Source organism: Macaca nemestrina, chromosome 13, assembly GCF_043159975.1.
Source record: "Macaca nemestrina isolate mMacNem1 chromosome 13, mMacNem.hap1, whole genome shotgun sequence".
NCBI classification, from domain to species: domain Eukaryota; kingdom Metazoa; phylum Chordata; class Mammalia; order Primates; family Cercopithecidae; genus Macaca; species Macaca nemestrina.
This window is the reverse complement of record NC_092137.1, coordinates 218,017-234,664: the sequence shown is the minus strand read 5'-3', so window position 1 is coordinate 234,664 and position 16,648 is coordinate 218,017. Positions and strand designations below refer to the sequence as shown.

Genomic DNA, 16,648 nt, shown 5'->3' with positions numbered 1-16,648 from the left:
AAGGTGAGGCGGGGCGGGGACGGCACCGGGCAGGAGGTGAGGGCGGGGACCCCGGACGCTAGGTGAGGGCGGTCGCTGCACCCGAGGAGCGGCGAGGGAGGCGGGCCCGGGCGGGAGTGAGGAGGCGGGGACGGGCGGGGACGGGCGGGGATGCGGGGACGCGGCCAGGGCGGGGGCACTGGGCGGGGGCGCGGGCGGTGCCAGTCGAGGTGGCGATGAGGTCGGGCGGGGCGGGAACTGGGGAGATTCGCCAATCGGTGCGGACTTCGGTTCTCCCCAACGCCAGGCCTGGGCAGCTGGGCACTGGGGCGCCGTTCGCCACCCGGCGCGGACTTCGGAACCGGCCCGAGGACTGACTGGCTCTGCCACTCCAGCGCGTCTCCGCCGCACCCGGAGCGCCGGCCGGTCCATTCCCCGCGAGGATGCGCGCCCTGGCGGCCCTGAACACGTCGGCGAGAGAGCGGCTCCTTCCCCGGGACCCCGCGGCTCCCCGGGACCCCGACGCCGCGCGGCCGGCGCGCAGGAGCGCAGTGGAGAGGCTGGCGGCGGATCGCGCCAAGTACGTGCGGGGACGGCCGGGGACTGGCCGGGGCGTCGCTTCCGAGGGCAGCGGCCCCGGGGCGATCAAGTGCCCGGGGAACGACCCTGGGCCCCCGGCCCGCGCCCCCGCCCCGGTGGCGCGCAGGGCTATTGCGCGGAAGCCGTTGAGGCCCGACTCGCTGATCATTTACCGGCAGAAATGCGAGTTCATGAGGGGAGCGGGCGCCGACGGCCCCAGGGCGAGCCTGGTGAAGAAGCTCTTCCAGGGGCCGGGGAAGGACAAGGTGCCGGTGCCCCGGACGGGAGACGAGGGCAAGACCGGGAACCCGGAGCCCGTCCCGACCAAGCCTGGCGCTGCAGCGGACCTCGCGCCCCCCGAGACCCCAGCCCCAGCCGCGCGCTCCGCGGCGCCCTCCAGTGTCCCGGCCGCGCCCCCTGGCCCGGAGCCGCGGGTGCTGAGGCGTCGGGGGCTGCAGCGCTCACAGTCGGACCTCAGCTCCCGCTACTCCGCTGCCTTGGCCGAGTCTGACACCTTCTTTCAGTACTGCGGCCTGGACCCCGAGGTGGTGGAGGCCCTGGGGAGGGAGAACTTCACCGCGGGGTCGGACCGTGTGACCCTCAAGGTGCGCAGCGTGAGCGTCGCCACCTCCGGCAGCGGCTTCTCCCGGCACAGCGGCGGCGACGAGGACGGGCTGCAGGAGGAGGAGCTGATTGAGCAGGTGCCCAGCACCACTTCGGTCATCGAGAGGAACGCCCGCATCATCAAGTGGCTGTACACCTGTAAGAAGGCCAAGGAGACCCCCAGCCAGGAGCAGAGCAGGACCCGAGGTGTGTGCTCGGAAGGCTGGGGCGGGGCTGGCCGTGTGCGGGGCTGGGAGTCCTGGTGAGTGTGACCGAGCTGGGCGATGGCCAGTTACAGCCGATGCTTAGAACTGAGTGCGATTTTGAGCTACAGTGTGAAAGAGACCCAAGAGACAGACGCAGAGGCTTGTGAGTTGAGCCCGCGCTGCTGAAGAGCAGAAGGTACCAATCCAGGTACCTGCAGGTCCAGGCCCTTAGGAGACTGCTGCGTCTGGCTGCCTGGAAAGGCAATTCTGCAAATTAACATGTCCCATTTGACTTATTATTGTGAAAACAGGAGGAATCCAAAGTGCTGCCAGAAAGCAGTTTTACACCCCTAGTATTCTTTCCTGCGCTGAAAACAGCGTGAGAGCCCTAGTTCCTGAGTTCATTGACCTGTGCTGTGGGCGGTCCTGATGTTTGATTGGAGCTGACCGGTCCACCTGCAGCCCTAGGTAGGCGCTGCTGTGTTACCTGGAACAGAAAGGAAGGCTCCCTGCACTTTCCTGGAGGCCTGTGCTGAAGTGGTGAGAACTTCTCTACAGGATCTTGTCAGCAATTTGGCATTCACTTAGCAACAAAGATCTTTATTTGGCTAAATTTTATTTAAATTGTTTTGAGAGCTTCAGTTTTTTAAACTGGGGAAATTGGACTAGATTGTAACTAGAGTCGATAGTTTATTTGCCCCGATGATACTACAGGAAGTAACTTCCCTTTGGACAACCAGTAGTGCAGGATTGACCTCGAGCTCTTTTTGCTTTTCACTGGGGAACTAAGGAGTGCTGGTCCTCACTGTTACCCTGCCCTTCCCTATGGGCATCTTGGAAAGTAGTGAAGAGAAAGTACCTTTTCAGGGCTGTCCTTGAGAACCAAGAATTTAAACATTGCAACATCTTTTTTTTTTTCTCTTACCCTTCAATGACAACTTGCTATAAGTAAATTTTAAAAATCATGAGATGAAGTTATTGTCTGCCATTGTGATAAACTAACTGAAGATGCATGGCAGCCTGTAGAGTTTGGGGGAGGCTGCCCAAGAGATGTTTGCACAGGGCTCACCTATGCTCGACAGCTAAAAAAATCTCCAATAACTTCTCTGGCTATGACTTTAGTGTAGACATGAAAATTAATGAGAAGAAGTTAATTTATTCTTTTTCTTGAACTCAGAAGGCTCAGGACTTAAGTTCTTCCTTATAATTTATAGAAGATTTGTGTTTTCCACTAGCCTAAGTCCCCAACAAATATATGTAGGCAAAGTTCTAAAAAGCAAACAAACATTAATTGGTAGTTTTCACAGATTGTCTTTTAGATCTGAGACGAATGAATGCTGGCAAGGGTATTTCCATGATGGCACCATATTTAGGGCAGGAGCTTTGGAGAGTGGCCATGGTCCTTGGAGGGACACTGTCTGGTGGAGAGAGCACTAAACAAGAATTAAGGGCCTGTCTTATGTTAGCAAGTGATTCCTGCACTATAGACCAGGCTTCCTTTGTCCATAAAAAGAAAGGAAATAGGCAGATGGTTTTCAACCTCTACATTTTCTAGTCTGTGTAGTAATAACCTGTGTTGCAAGATTGAAACCCAGAAATGGAAAACAAACAAACAAAGTTGTCCATTGAAATACGTGAGAAGTAAATTTATGAATAAGCTCCCTCCAGGTAGCCAGAGCATGTGCAGGCAGTAGGTAGACTTGGTGGTATAAATAGTGGTGAGCTAATAATATGGCATAAAAATGAAACCAAAATAAAACCTGACAACATAAAAATAAAAGCAGCCTGCTCTGATCCCTCCAGACCCATGCTGGTTCCCATCTCGAATTAGCCAATGTCAAAATAGTGACCTGAATGAGAATTTCATTGACTTCATAGACTATATCCTAAAGACCTTTTAGGCTTGAACCTATGACAAATATAAGAAGTTTAGTTAGCCTGTGAGAGCTTTCACTTTTGTGACAAGGAGACATAGTTGAAGGAAGAGGGAAAGGGAGAGCAGGTTTGGGAAGGCACTAAGGATGGAGGCAGGAAAAAGGCCCATGGGCTTCTTCCTCCCCTCATGTCTCCCTCCACCTGAATCCCATTTGTTCCAGGCTGGAGACAACAGCAACTGTCTTCTGAGAAGTTTCACATTATTTCTCAGAGTAGGGGGGACAGTCACACAGAAGCTGCCCTAGTTTTTATATGGAATTGGAGTCACCAGCACTATAAAGATTTTCTTTACTAATGTACTTCCCTAGACCCAAGACAGTGTTGTATCTTTGAAACTGCAACGCAAAGACTCACTGCCTGGCTGCCGGGGTTGAGGGTATGAGGAGAACACAGTTGCCTGAGCTTTCTCCAGATCAGTGGAACAGTGTCTGCTCATGACCTCAGCCCCTTCACAGCTCCCCGCCTCCCAGCACTGGTGTTCCTGTTATGCCCAGACTGTTTGTTCCCCAAAGAAGACCACCAGAGTCCAGAGTCAAAGCCAAGCGGCAAGGATCTTTACTACAAGTTCGAACTTGGTCCCTCCTTTACACAGTATGCAAGAGGGCCCCGAACAATGCGAGCGTTTGCTTTTTATAGCCCGAAAGTTGTAGGGGAACAAAGAAATTCCTGCGCTTTCAGTAACCTTGAACGGCTGTCTCCTTATCGGAGACTTTCCAGGTGGTGTTTGTACTGAGCTCAGGGAGTTTGAGAGATATATGGTGGTGGGATGGGAGGATGGGATGTGTTTGTGCTAGGCTCAGGGAGTTTTGAGCCCGGGGCTGAGGAATGTGCCCAGCTCCTTTCATTCCCCCCTTCTTTTCAGGTATCTTCAGAGCCAATCTTGGGTCTCATAAGTCTGATTCTGTTTCAGCGTTTACAGGTTGGTATTGGGCTCTGAGGACCATGAGTTGTACGGTGTCAAATCTCTCCCTAATAAATTGTAAAATTCTGTTAACAACACAAGGTCCTACGGTAAGCAGAAATAGTAGACTTAGCAGGGGTCCAAGGAAGGGGGCTAACAGAGAAAACATAGAGGAATTCCACCATTGGTCTGCAGCTGAAGCAAACTGCCGTGTTTTTACTTCAGTGCTTAACTTGCGTAACTGTTGGACCCGGTCTTCTACAAGTCCTGATTCATTTATGTAGAAACAACAGTCTTCTTTTAGAAATATACATGTACCACCTTTTTCTGCAGTGAGTAGGTCTAGGGCCCTCCGGTTTTGCAAGGTTACCTGAGCTAGGGACGTGAGCTGCCGCTGAAGGGAGGCAAGGGACTCAGCCGACTCCTCCATAGCAACGGCAAATTGTTGGTATAACCTGTTACTTTCTATGAGGGTGTGACCTAGGGCTCCCCCCGCCAGTCCGGCCGCAATGAAGGATGCGGTGAGGGAGATTCCTGCAATGAGGGGGAGAAATATGGCTCGTGCAGGTCTTGGTCTAGGGTCTGGGTAAATAACAGCACTAGTCCAGTTACCAGTATACCCTAAGAACTCGCCAGCAGTTAGTAGAGTCAACCGGGGAACTAATGTGACAGGGAGACATAGTAGGTTATTAACAGAAGGACTAGGTAGGTTCTTAGATAAGGTTCCATTACACCAGAAGAATATGCCTGATGGAGCTCTTAAGGTAATATTAGGGGGCGTTGCAGTGATGCTGCAGAGGCTGGAATTGGTTCCTGAGAAACAGTAGGGAAACTTCTCCTGACTGGGGTTTAGGTATAGGGGCACGTTCAGGATAGGAGCATACGAGTGGTTTCGGAGGTTGTTAGCTTGGGCAAAGGTAGAGGGTCCCCATGGCAGAGGGACAGCTGTTAGCGGTGGACGCCCTAGAGTGGCGCACAGGAAGCAGCCAGACAGGCTATGAAGTCCTGTAAGGTTAGCAAGTTCTAGTCCTTCTTGTAATAACTTTAACCAGGAGAAAGGACGTAAGTCTTGTGTTAGTCTGTTTTCCTGTCGTTGGATATTCCCGTGGACCAGGGGCAGTACTTGCACTAGGCCTCGCCACAGATAGAGGTGACTGCTAGGCCATGTGGAGGAGGGGGAGTAGTATACAGCCCCATGTTGAGGTGTGGTCCAGCGGGAGTTCCAGGGGTCTCTAACTATCCATGTATATGGAAAGTCTTTATCCCGTCTACGATAGAAGGGCCATTTAGGGTCTAACTGTTTTCTCTCTCCCCAATAACGGGGCCTGTGGATGTTACAATAGTTATAAGGACAGCCAGCATTTTGGTGCCACCAATAGTGTTTACAATTGTATTTAGTCTGATCAAACTCAAAGCATATTATTGGTGTCATAGGTTTGGCTATTTGAAAACCAGTAAAATTTAGTAGAATTGGGCTGTTGCACCCTGAGGAAGGGCAATCAGCACTGGCCAATAATTTTCCGGGCTTATGAGGTTGCCCAGGGTGGGTTCGGTTTTCATAAAGCCAGAATCTCCAGACAAAGGGATTATGAGCTGGTTTTGTGATTTCTCCAGCGGCCACTAGGGCGACTAACGTTAGGGTTAGACTACCTAACTGCATGTTTGCAGTGAGCTATGCTGCCGGTGCAGGGTGAGTTTTAAGGGGTTGTTCTTAGCTCTGTCTACAGTCCACGTGTCCGGTGCTTCAGCCGCCGCCGTGATTGGTCCCAGAAGATCAGAGGTTGGGTCCACTGGCTTGACGTGGGTGTAGTGGATCCACGATGCGATGCCTTCTACCTTCAGGGCGGTGGGTGTGGTTAGGAGTACCTGGAGTGGTCCTTTCCACCTGGGTTCTAGGGTCTCTTGTCGGTGTCGCTTGACCAGGACCCAGTCTCCCGGCTGGTACGGATGGGGTGTCGGCGGGGGACCGGTCTCATATAGTTCTTTCAGCTTGGGCCAGATTTCTTGATGAATTTTCTGCAAGGCTTGTAGGGAAAACAAGAGTTCAGAGACATTTTCTGTTTCGGACTTGAGCAGATCATCTTTTAGGCCGGGAACTAAGGGTGGGGGTCTGCTATGCATAATTTCATAAGGAGTAAGGCCCAGTCTGTAAGGGGTGTTACGGGCCCGGAACAGAGCGTAGGGGAGAAGGACCACCCAATTAGCGCCAGTCTCCATAGTCAATTTAGTTAAGGTCTCTTTTAAGGTCCGATTCATTCTCTCTACCTGTCCTGAACTCTGGGGCCTGTAAGCGCAGTGTAGTTTCTAATTTGCCCCAAGGATGGAAGCCAAATCCTGACTTACCTTAGCGACGAAGGCCGGCCCATTATCTGACCCTATCTGGACGGGGAAGCCATACCTGGGGAGGATATCTTCCAGGATTTTCTTTGCTACAACCTGAGCAGTCTCTTTCTTGGTGGGGAATGTTTCAGTCCACCCTGAAAAAGTGTCTACAAAGACAAGTAAGTACCGATACCCGTATTTTCCTGGCTTTATCTCAGTAAAATCTACTTCCCAGTAGATACCGGGCCTGGTTCCCCTGAGCCTTGTTCCCGTTGCAGCCTGGGATTGGGGGTAGGCGTTGTTAAGCTGGCAGACTTTGCAACTTGTCACGATGTTGCTGGCCATCTCGGCTGTATGTCTGAATTTGAGCTTAGAGCGTCTGATCAGGTCTATCATCCACCGAGCACCCAGGTGGGTGGTTCGGTGGATGTGTTCTAACATTTGTTGTCCTAATTTTTCTGGTAGGATGGTTTGGTCATTAGTATCAGTCCACCACCCATTCTGGATCTGTTTCAGGGGAAGCTTGTCAATCCACTGGAGATCTTGTTCTGAATAATCAGGGAAATATGGCAAGTCCCGGGGGCCCGGGTCAGGGAGCTGGAGTGCAAGGAGTTGGCTGGGAGCCTTCGCCACCTTTCTTGCAGTTTGGTCCGCTAGAAAGTTGCCTTGAGCAGTTGGAGTAGTTAGTTTCTGATGCCCTGGGCAATGCACAATGGCTAACTTTTCTGGCCTCCATAGGGCTGTTAGCAGGGCTAGGATTTCTTGCTTGTTTTTTATTTCTTTTCCTTCAGCCGTCAGTAACCCCCGCTCCCTGTAAATGGCCCCATGTATATGTGCTGTTGCAAAAGCATATCGGCTGTCTGTATATACCGTCAGCTTTTTCCCCGCCCCTAAGGTAAGAGCTTGGGTGAGCGCTATTAATTCGGCCTTCTGGGCCGATGTCCCCGGGGGCAGGGGTTCCGCCCAGATTACCTTAGTCTCTGAAGTCACTGCCGCTCCAGCGTACCTCTGGCCCTGATGCATGAAGCTGCTCCCATCAGTGAACCAGACGAGGTCGGCGTCAGGAAGTGGGCGATCCTGCAGGTCTTCTCGAACTCCGTGCACCTGAGCTAGTATCTCGGTGCAGTCATGGAGTGGGGCGTCCAGGTCCGGGTTGGGCAGTAGCGAGGCAGTCTCTTACCCAGTGGCCAGCCTCCTTGCAGTAGGCACATTGGTCTTTTTTCAGATTATCATGCCTGGGGGGCCGCCTAGGTTGGGTGTACTCTGGCTGTAGATGTTCTTTCTGTACTACTGCTGCCAGGACCTTGGTCATTTTTTTAGTGGCCTTAAATTGCCTTTTTTCTGGAGTATCTCTGTTATTATAAACCTGCTGGGCTATCTGAAGGAGGTCCTGAATCCGCTTTTCTTCCAAGTCTTCTAATTTCTGGAGTTTTCTTTTAATATCTGGGGCTGCCTGATTTACGAATGACATTACAATAGCTGCCTGACTTCCTGGAGCCTCTGGATCTATGGGGGTGTACTGTCTAAAAGCTTCCATTAATCTTTTTAAGTAGGTGGCTGGGCTCTCTGTCTTTTCTTGCCGAATAGAATATATTTTAGCCAAATTAGTGGGCTTGCAAGCAGCTGCCCGGAGACCTGCCATTAGAGTCTGGCGATAAAGGTGTAGCCGTCCCCTACCTTCTGCCGTGTTGTAGTCCTACGCCGGCCTGGTCAGAGGAAAGGTCGCGTTTATGAGGTCAGGGTTAGCAGTCGGTTGACTGTCGTCCCCCGGGACCAGCTTTCCAGCTTTTACCTGTATTCCCTCTCGCTCTTCCGTGGTAAACAAGATTCGGAGGAGCTGCTGACAATCATCTCAAATGGGCTGGTGGGTGAACATGACACTATCCAGTAAAGCCAGTAAATCTTTGGGGTTGTCTGAAAACCGAGCACTCTGAGCCTTTTAGTTATACAGATCACTGGTGGAGAATGGCCAGTACTGGAGCTTGGGGATTTCTGTGTCATCTGGGGGTTTTATTTCCCGAAGGGGTAAAGCCACCGTGGAGTCAGGCGGCTGGGGGGGGGGGGGGGGCCTAGTCCGCGAAGTGCGCCCTCGCGTCCGCCCCCCCAGCCTTTTAAAGTTACTTTCCCTTTCAGCGAGCCGGCCTCCCCTCCGCCTGCTCCGTCCCTCTATCTCTCTCTCTAATTTTTCCGTTTCTGTCTAAATTTTTGATTGACATACTTACAGGGTCTTTTCTTTAAGTTTCTATCTCATTCGCGCGCGCTTTCTCTCTCTGTCTCTCTGTCATCCCGTGTCCTTTCTCCTTTATACTCAGTCTCTTTCTCTGACTCTCCACGTCTGCCGTTTTCTCCCCTTTCTCTTTCCGATTTCCCTTCTCACTTTCTCCCTTTCCCATCTCTATGGTCTCTTTCTCACTTATTTTTTCTTCTCTCCAGTCTCACTTTCTGTGTCTCTTTTTGTAAAGGAATGTGGGTTAGAATCCCAATAGAGGAAATCTGATCTGACTTATTACTGATAGCTAGCCGGGAGTGCGGCGCCGGAAGCCGGGAGCCGGGGGACCGGGGCCGGAAGTGTGGCACCGGAAGCCGGGGAGCCCGGGGACCGGGGCCGGAAGTGTGGCACCGGAAGCTGGGGAGCCCCGGGACCGGGGCCGGAAGTGTGGCACCGGAAGCCGGGGAGCCCGGGGACCGGGGCCGGAAGTGTGGCACCGGAAGCCGGGGAGCCCCGGGACCGGGGCCGGAAGTGTGGCGCCGGAAGCCGGGAGCCCGGGGACCGGGCCGGAAGTGTGGCGCCGGAAGCCGGGAGCCCGGGGACCGGGCCGGGAGCGCGCCGGAAGCCGGGAGCCCGGGGACCGGGCCGGAAGTGTGGCGCCGGAAGCCGGGAGCCCGGGGACCGGGGCCGCGAGCGCGCGCCGGAAGCCGGGAGCCCGGGGACCGGGGCCGCGAGCGCGCGCCGGAAGCCGGGAGCCCGGGGACCGGGGCCGCGAGCGCGCGCCGGAAGCCGGGAGCCCGGGGACCGGGGCCGGGAGCGCGCGCCGGAAGCCGGGAGCCCGGGGACCGGGGCCGCGAGCGCGCGCCGGAAGCCGGGAGCCCGGGGACCGGGGCCGGGAGCGCGCGCCGGAAGCCGGGAGCCCGGGGACCGGGGCAATTCAGACAGCAGGCGCGCACCCGGGGACCGGGGCAATTCAGACGGCAGGCGCGCACCCGGGGACCGGGGCAATTCAGACGGCAGGCGCGCACCCGGGGACCGGGGCAATTCAGACGGCAGGCGCGCACCCGGGGACCGGGGCAATTCAGACGGCAGGCGCGCACCCGGGGACCGGGGCAATTCAGACGGCAGGCGCGCACCCGGGGACCGGGGCAATTCAGACGGCAGGCGCGCACCCGGGGACCGGGGCAATTCAGATGGCAGGCGCGCACCCGGGGACCGGGGCAATTCAGACTGTTGCCCGGATCGCGAACCCGCTCCGGCAACTCAGATCGCAATTTAAATCAGAAGAGAGCCAGGGGACGTCTCCCACCGGTCTCCACTGGCTGTCCTATAGCGCGTCCGCCAGGACTGTGCCAGCCTCAGTTTCAGACCTCGCGAGTCAGAGATTCAGATTCAGAACAGACACACAGACACAGACAGACAAACGGAGACGAGCCAGCTCACCTATCAGTAGATCGATCCTAGCAGATCCGTTGACCAGGGGTCTGGTGGGCTTGGGGAATCCCGGACGGGCCCCCAGATGTTATGCCCAGACTGTTTGTTCCCCAAAGAAGACCACCAGAGTCCAGAGTCAAAGCCAAGCGGCAAGGATCTTTACTACAAGTTCGAACTTGGTCCCTCCTTTACACAGTATGCAAGAGGGCCCCGAACAATGCGAGCGTTTGCTTTTTATAGCCCGAAAGTTGTAGGGGAACAAAGAAATTCCTGCGCTTTCAGTAACCTTGAACGGCTGTCTCCTTATCGGAGACTTTCCAGGTGGTGTTTGTACTGAGCTCAGGGAGTTTGAGAGATATATGGTGGTGGGATGGGAGGATGGGATGTGTTTGTGCTAGGCTCAGGGAGTTTTGAGCCCGGGGCTGAGGAATGTGCCCAGCTCCTTTCATTCCCACTGGAGGAGACCAGCAGGGAAAGCCAGGACAGAGTGTGAGCACCTGGCCAGTGGGGCGGTCTTCTGACTTCCCGCAGAAGTCTCTTGTTCTGAGACCAGTTCTGCAACTTCTGGAAGATGTGGAAGCAGGAATATAAGCTGTGCTTTTTCTGCTGAAAGTTATAAGGATTCCTTTTAGGATTTCATGAAAGATTCAGAAAACTTGAGATGAAATAAGGCAGGTTTTCTAAGTGAAAGAGAAAACAGATATGTTTAATCTAGAGGTTTTTGTCCCCTTGGTAGATAGAGATTTATAAATTATAATAAAAGTGTCTCAATTATAATAGAACTAAAAAAGTTTATAAGTTTCTTGCCCTGTGGGGTAAAGATAATTGCTTTTCAAAACTGAGACTATCAGAACTGGGCAATGACTCGTATAATCTGCACACAAGTCCTCTGGGAACCCATGAGTAGTAGTTGGTTGTATGTGAGTCATTTTGGTATTCTGTTTCCCAGAGCTTAGTTTATGAAAATATCTATTTTATCTGCTGTGATTTAGTCATCTTCCTGTATTTCAATTTATCAAACTGGGGACTTGCCAAAATTTAGATCTTTCTGGTTTTCTGTTTTGCATAGAATATATAAGTTGCTGCTTTTAATACTGGCATAAATAAGTTGTTCTTTAGGAAATTAGGGATAAGACATTGCTTAATTTCAAGGCAAAAATGTTCAGACAATTCCACAGCTATCTTCACATTTATCCTTGATGCAAAGAAGAAAGAGGTACCTGTAGAAGCCCACTGAAAGCTCCTGAAACAGAGTTGTGTTCATATTTGCAAAGATGCAGAAGAAATAAACCCGGGACATCCCCGCTTTCTTTTCCTTTCTTCTTTGACTATTCTGGGAAGTTATGCAACTAGGAGCACATTTTTGGCAAACAAGTGGCTTGAGTAGCCATAAGGCCACTCTTCCCTGTTATGATCCGCACCTGGGCCTTTAAGAGATAATGGTGTTTGAAAAGGGAGGAATCTGTCTGCCCTCAGATATTTAGTTCGACTGCCTGCATTGCTTCCTATTTTGTTGTCCAACGCTGTAGTAGTTAGCACTGGCCTTACCAACATTTAAAGAAGTTTTCTTTACTGCCCTATGAGTAGTTGGAGGCAAAGAGAAATTTTTAAAGCCCTGAAAAAGGCCTGCAGGGAGATGGAATTTCTTCTGCCAGAGAAACGAGATGATAGCTGTATTTAATAAAGTTACTGACCTGTTGTCAAAATTTAAAATGCAAAAGAAGATGTTTCAAAATACAGAGAATGTCAAAAAACAAAAACTACAGGGACCAGACCAGTATAATGTTTAGTTTTCATTGTACTAACTTTTGTCTAGACTAGAGTTGATTCACTATTTTTTCTTTAACTCCTCAGGAAGTAAACCTTCCCGGTGATGAAGACTTTTTGAAGGATTTCTTCGGTGACTTGGGATCCCAGGACCATTTGGCCAGCGTGCCTAAGTGACCACATGATTGCTGTTTTACCAGGAATACAGCATCCCATTGACAAAGCTTAAGGGCTCTGAGAAGGTTTAAAATACTACAGAGAATATGGGAACACAGACCTTGAAATTTAGCTGAGGTGTAACAAGCTGAAGCTCTAAGAGGCATTTTCCTTGTTTGAGGTGAAACTAGTGTTGCTTCCAGAGGGCAGCTGGAAACCGTAAAGCTGTTTGGGAATCTTTTTTACTGACTTGGTGACAAAGAGGTACTGTGATGCATTTTAACAATATCTAAGTTGATTTTTTTTTTAGTCAAGGAAAATGAAAACCAAGCATGAATGCCATGGCATGTACTCCTTTTGACCATCCTGGGCTGACCAGCATCATTTAAATCAAAGTAATCACAAAAAGGCATATTCTGCTTCAATTCTGTGGCCAAAAGAGAGTAAACACACACACTCACACACGCTGACCCCAGTTGCCAGAGCATTACTGCACTATAAATGACAGTTAATTCCCAACTCTACTACTGTTTATCTTATTTAACAAGTCAGAAAGCACTTTTAAAATAACTTGAGGGCTACAAGGTCATGCTATTAATGTCATTCTCCATTTGGGGTGTAGGCATGTGGAAGTACCCATTAAAAGATAAGTTGGTGTTTAAATACTGATAAACAAAACCTTTTTTTGTAACTGGACAGTTTCTGGAGAGTTGGCAGAAGAATCTTGGAGTTTCCTTTGGTGAGATGAACACAACATTTCACTTTTGCAGCACTATTTAGAATGTACTCCATAGTTCTCTTGTCCCCAACTTCCAAAAAGAACAGAAAATTTTGGTTTACATGGAACACAGGCATCTGAGGCAGGACCTCTTCACTGCCCCTTGATCTGACTCACACCTCCATATATGACATATCCAACCCAAATTTGACACCAATTCACTCTTTTCTGCAAAGGACATATTTTGAAGCAAGGGACAGCCTGAGGGTGGCTGGAATGAGAATGTTGATGGGGGTTACTGGATCCCTAATTCTGAACTTGCTCATGACACCCAGAGTAAATAGATTCAGATTCAGAACCTTCTGAGAAATAACCCAAAGAAAATTTGTTACCCAGCCAATTCTTCGAAAACTTTGTATCAAAATATATCTTTTCAAGAAGAAAATCATTAGAGAGAAGAATGTGGAGGGGAGAGAAATGAGTTTCTCATTGATATGATATTTTGTTAACCATTTCATTTTGAATTATTCAAGTCTTGGTTAATATTGTATTCTATTTTTGTAACTATTTCACCATGAGAGTAGGTTATTGGGTTACTAAATATTTATTTTCACACAGTTATTAGTCTTCAGATAGTTTTATTTTACTTCAGATGATTTTAGTTTTTATCAGTATAATTTTAAATCATGTTTTTCTTGGTCATCTCATTGTGTATATTGTATAATTGGATTTTCATTGACTGCAAGTGGAGTCTCTGCCACTCCATTAAGTACTCAGTACTATAGTGACTTGTTTTCAAATAAGTCCCAGATACACATTTAGGGAGTCTTTGCTGGCCACCAGATGTACCTGTCTGAATATAGATTCTGTCAGGACAGCAGGTCCCCTGATCTAAGAATTTTTCCCGAAAGTTTGCTCTAAAAATGCTGCTATTTTGCTGTTCACTATATTGCACTTAGTTTAAAAAAAAAAAAAAGATAATGTCAAAGATGAGAGCAGTTTTTTAAATGATCTTTTCATATACCCAATTCCCTTATTTTCAGATGTCCCATTAATTTTATATATGAAAGCTTTAAGTAAAAGTGTGTATGCCTTTCTACTGTCAGAACAGGATGGATGCAGCCTGGGGTGGATTTATTTAAGATGAAAATGGTGCAGACTCACCATTCACATCACAGGTGAAAAATATAAAAACAAAATGGTTTCCACTAAAACCACCAAGATCTTTTAGAGATGTTTGCACCTTTGGTGGTGGTACAGGAAAAGAAAAGAATTCAGCTGGAGTGAATTCTAGAAGTAGATATCAGAAAAGGGGCATGAAGAACAGGGGAACTGGGTGGCATCAGACTCCTAAAGAAGTGAGTTAATTTTCCTTCCCTTCCATTCAGATTCATACCACGGCTCCATGTCTTCAGTATGTGTAAGAGGTGAGAAGTTCTTTCTTCAGCCAGGGGCGGTGGCTCACACCTTTAATCCCAATGCTTTGAGAGGCCAAGGTGGGAGGATCATTTGTGCCCAGGGGTTCAAGTCTGCAGTGAACCATGATTGCACCACTGCACTCCAGCCTGAGTGACAGAGCAAGACCCTGACCCTATCCCTAAAAATATATATAAAAAGTAAAACTAAAGAACTTCTTGCCTAAACCTGAATTACCCCAATTTGCTGAGTGACTTTGAGAAAAATTAGACTGTTTAGTTCAGTCTGGATGAAAAGCTTGCGATTGCTTTCCACGAGAATGAGCAATAGTGACAGCTGCAAGGTACTGTTATTTGTTCATGAAAGAATGACAATTTAAAAAAATGTAATTAAACATAATGGAATGTGTTAAACTGCTGGGCACTGAAACTGACAAAAAGGAGGCTTTATTGAACTTTGCCCTTTTTCAGTTGGTTCAAAGTTCAGCACTGTGGTTATCATTGGTGATGCCAGGAAACATTAGTAGACTTTGACAATTGCTTTGGTAGTTTCTAAACAGAGTTTTTTTCTCTACACTATTTGCAACTGGAGTGCAATATTGTATATTCTGTATTAAAGAAATAAAGTATTTTTATCATTTATTAATACTAATTTATGAGTTTGAATAATGAGGCAAAAAGTTGAGATGAGAGTCTGCTCATTACAGTTCCTTGCCTTCTGTTTTCTACCATTCTTGAGTGTTCTCTCATCAGATTATCAGTAGAAATGAGGGGAAGGCATTCCAAGGCTTGTCCTGGGTGAGTTGTATGGCACCTGAAATCATCAACTTTCCTCAAGATGAAATGCAGTCAAAGAAATTTTGAATATTCTGAACTTTGCTTTCCTTCAGTTGTGTTTAATTGTTTCACCAGTCTTTTGCTTAAAATATTTTTCTTCGTGTTTTATTAACATGGTCATTGAAAATGGGCACAAAGATACAAACAAAAGCACAGTTTGTAATCTTTCTCATCAGGAAATTAAGTGAAGGCAGACTCTTCTTGTGTCGGGTTTGCTCGCAGTGTGCACCAGGCACTCTGAGGGTGTGGAGGCTTGGGCAGCCGGTGAGTCATAGAAGCCTGATCGTCCTTCTCGCTGCCCTGGCTGAGCCCGTCTTGCTCAGTCTTGCAGTGGCCTATGCCTAACCCTAGGTAAGAATCCAAAGATAGGCTTGCTTTATTCTTATTTTTAGTTTTTATTTTTTTCGGAGTCAGAGTCTCACTGTGTCGCCCAGGCTAGAGAGCAAGGGAGCAACCTCAACTCACTGCAACCTCCGCCTCCTGGGTTCAAGTGATTCTCCTGCCTCAGCCTCTTGAGTAGCTGGGATTACAGGTGCCCGCTACTATGCCCAATTAATTTTTGTATTTTTAGTAGAGACAGGGTTTTGCCATGATGGCCAGGCTGATCTCAAACTCCTGATCTCAAGTGATCCACCTGCCTCGGCCTCCCGAAGTGCAGGGATTGCAGGTGTGAGCCGCTGTGCCCGGCCAAGAGGGGTTTTCTTGAGAAGAAACACATCACTTCTTTATTTCTGTGAAGAATACGGACAGATACCCAGCCTGCTGTAGAAACTCTCTTATTGTACCTGTTCAGAAACGGTCCAAGCATTGGGTGGTGTGGCTTATGTTGCAGAGCTCAACAGCAGCTGCCTTTTCCTTCAGGTAAACTTGGGGCTTGCACAATGCTTGGGTGGTTACACTTTGCACTTTCATTGATGAATCAAATAGATTTATATTCTATGTAAATGTTCCAGGTTACAAATACTAAACACGAAGGAAATTGAGTGTCTCAACCAAGACCTTATAATATTGGTCTTGGAAGTAGCATGGAGCAGCTGACGGGAGGCAGCACAGAAATCCCAGAACATGTGCTGCGGTCCAGCAATGGCTACTTAATTTTCTCTGCTACAATGCCTCAAATTCTACAATTGATTGTCATCTTTTGTTGTCATTGTTGTTGTTTTGAGATGGAATTTCACTGTTGTTGCCCAGGCTGGAGTGCAATGATGCCATCTAAGCTCACTGCAACCTCCACCTCCCAGGTTCAGGTGATTCTCCTGTCTCAGCCTCCTGAGTAGCTGGGATTATAGGCATGCACCACCACGCCTGGCTAATTCTGTATTTTTAGTAGAGACGGGGTTTCTCCATGTTGGTCAGGCTGGTCTCGAACTCCCAACCTCAGGTGATCTGCCTGCCTCAGCCTCAAAGTGCTGGGATTACAAGTGAGCCACCAGGCCCGGCCAATTGTCATCTTTATATTATCTCATTAAAAGTTGTGTTAAAGTTGACATGTGATCTGAAGGGGAAACTGTATTAAATCACTAATAACTATTAACTTTAGGTCAAAATAGCATATTAATTTCCTTAGAAAGTGAGAATCTGAACCCC

At 49.1% G+C, this 16,648-nt stretch overlaps 1 protein-coding gene and 1 long non-coding RNA gene across 2 annotated transcripts; one reads left to right on the top strand and one right to left on the bottom strand.

Annotated features, from left to right (window-relative positions):
* Window positions 1–219: 219 nt before the first annotated feature.
* On the top strand, window positions 220–14,866 carry LOC105497539 (family with sequence similarity 110 member C). The gene is made up of 2 exons (XM_011768682.2): window positions 220–1,368; window positions 12,023–14,866. The coding sequence occupies exons 1-2, from the start codon at window positions 423–425 to the stop codon at window positions 12,040–12,042; spliced, it is 966 nt and encodes a 321-aa protein (XP_011766984.2). The 5' UTR covers window positions 220–422; the 3' UTR covers window positions 12,043–14,866.
* Window positions 5,580–8,920, bottom strand: LOC139357748 (uncharacterized). Its single transcript, XR_011611343.1, has 2 exons — window positions 8,748–8,920; window positions 5,580–6,227 (listed from the first exon to the last, which is right to left on the bottom strand). It is a non-coding gene; the product is annotated as an uncharacterized lncRNA (long non-coding RNA).
* Window positions 14,867–16,648: the final 1,782 nt, after the last annotated feature.

What these genes read in the sequence shown, in the direction of transcription:
- LOC105497539 (XM_011768682.2), top strand. Translation starts at nt 423, where the DNA reads ATGCGCGCCCTGGCGGCCCTGAACACGTCGGCGAGAGAGCGGCTCCTT. An exon ending in GGAGCAGAGCAGGACCCGAG is followed by an intron (nt 1,369 to 12,022) that starts GTGTGTGCTCGG and finishes TTAACTCCTCAG; the next exon opens with GAAGTAAACCTTCCCGGTGA.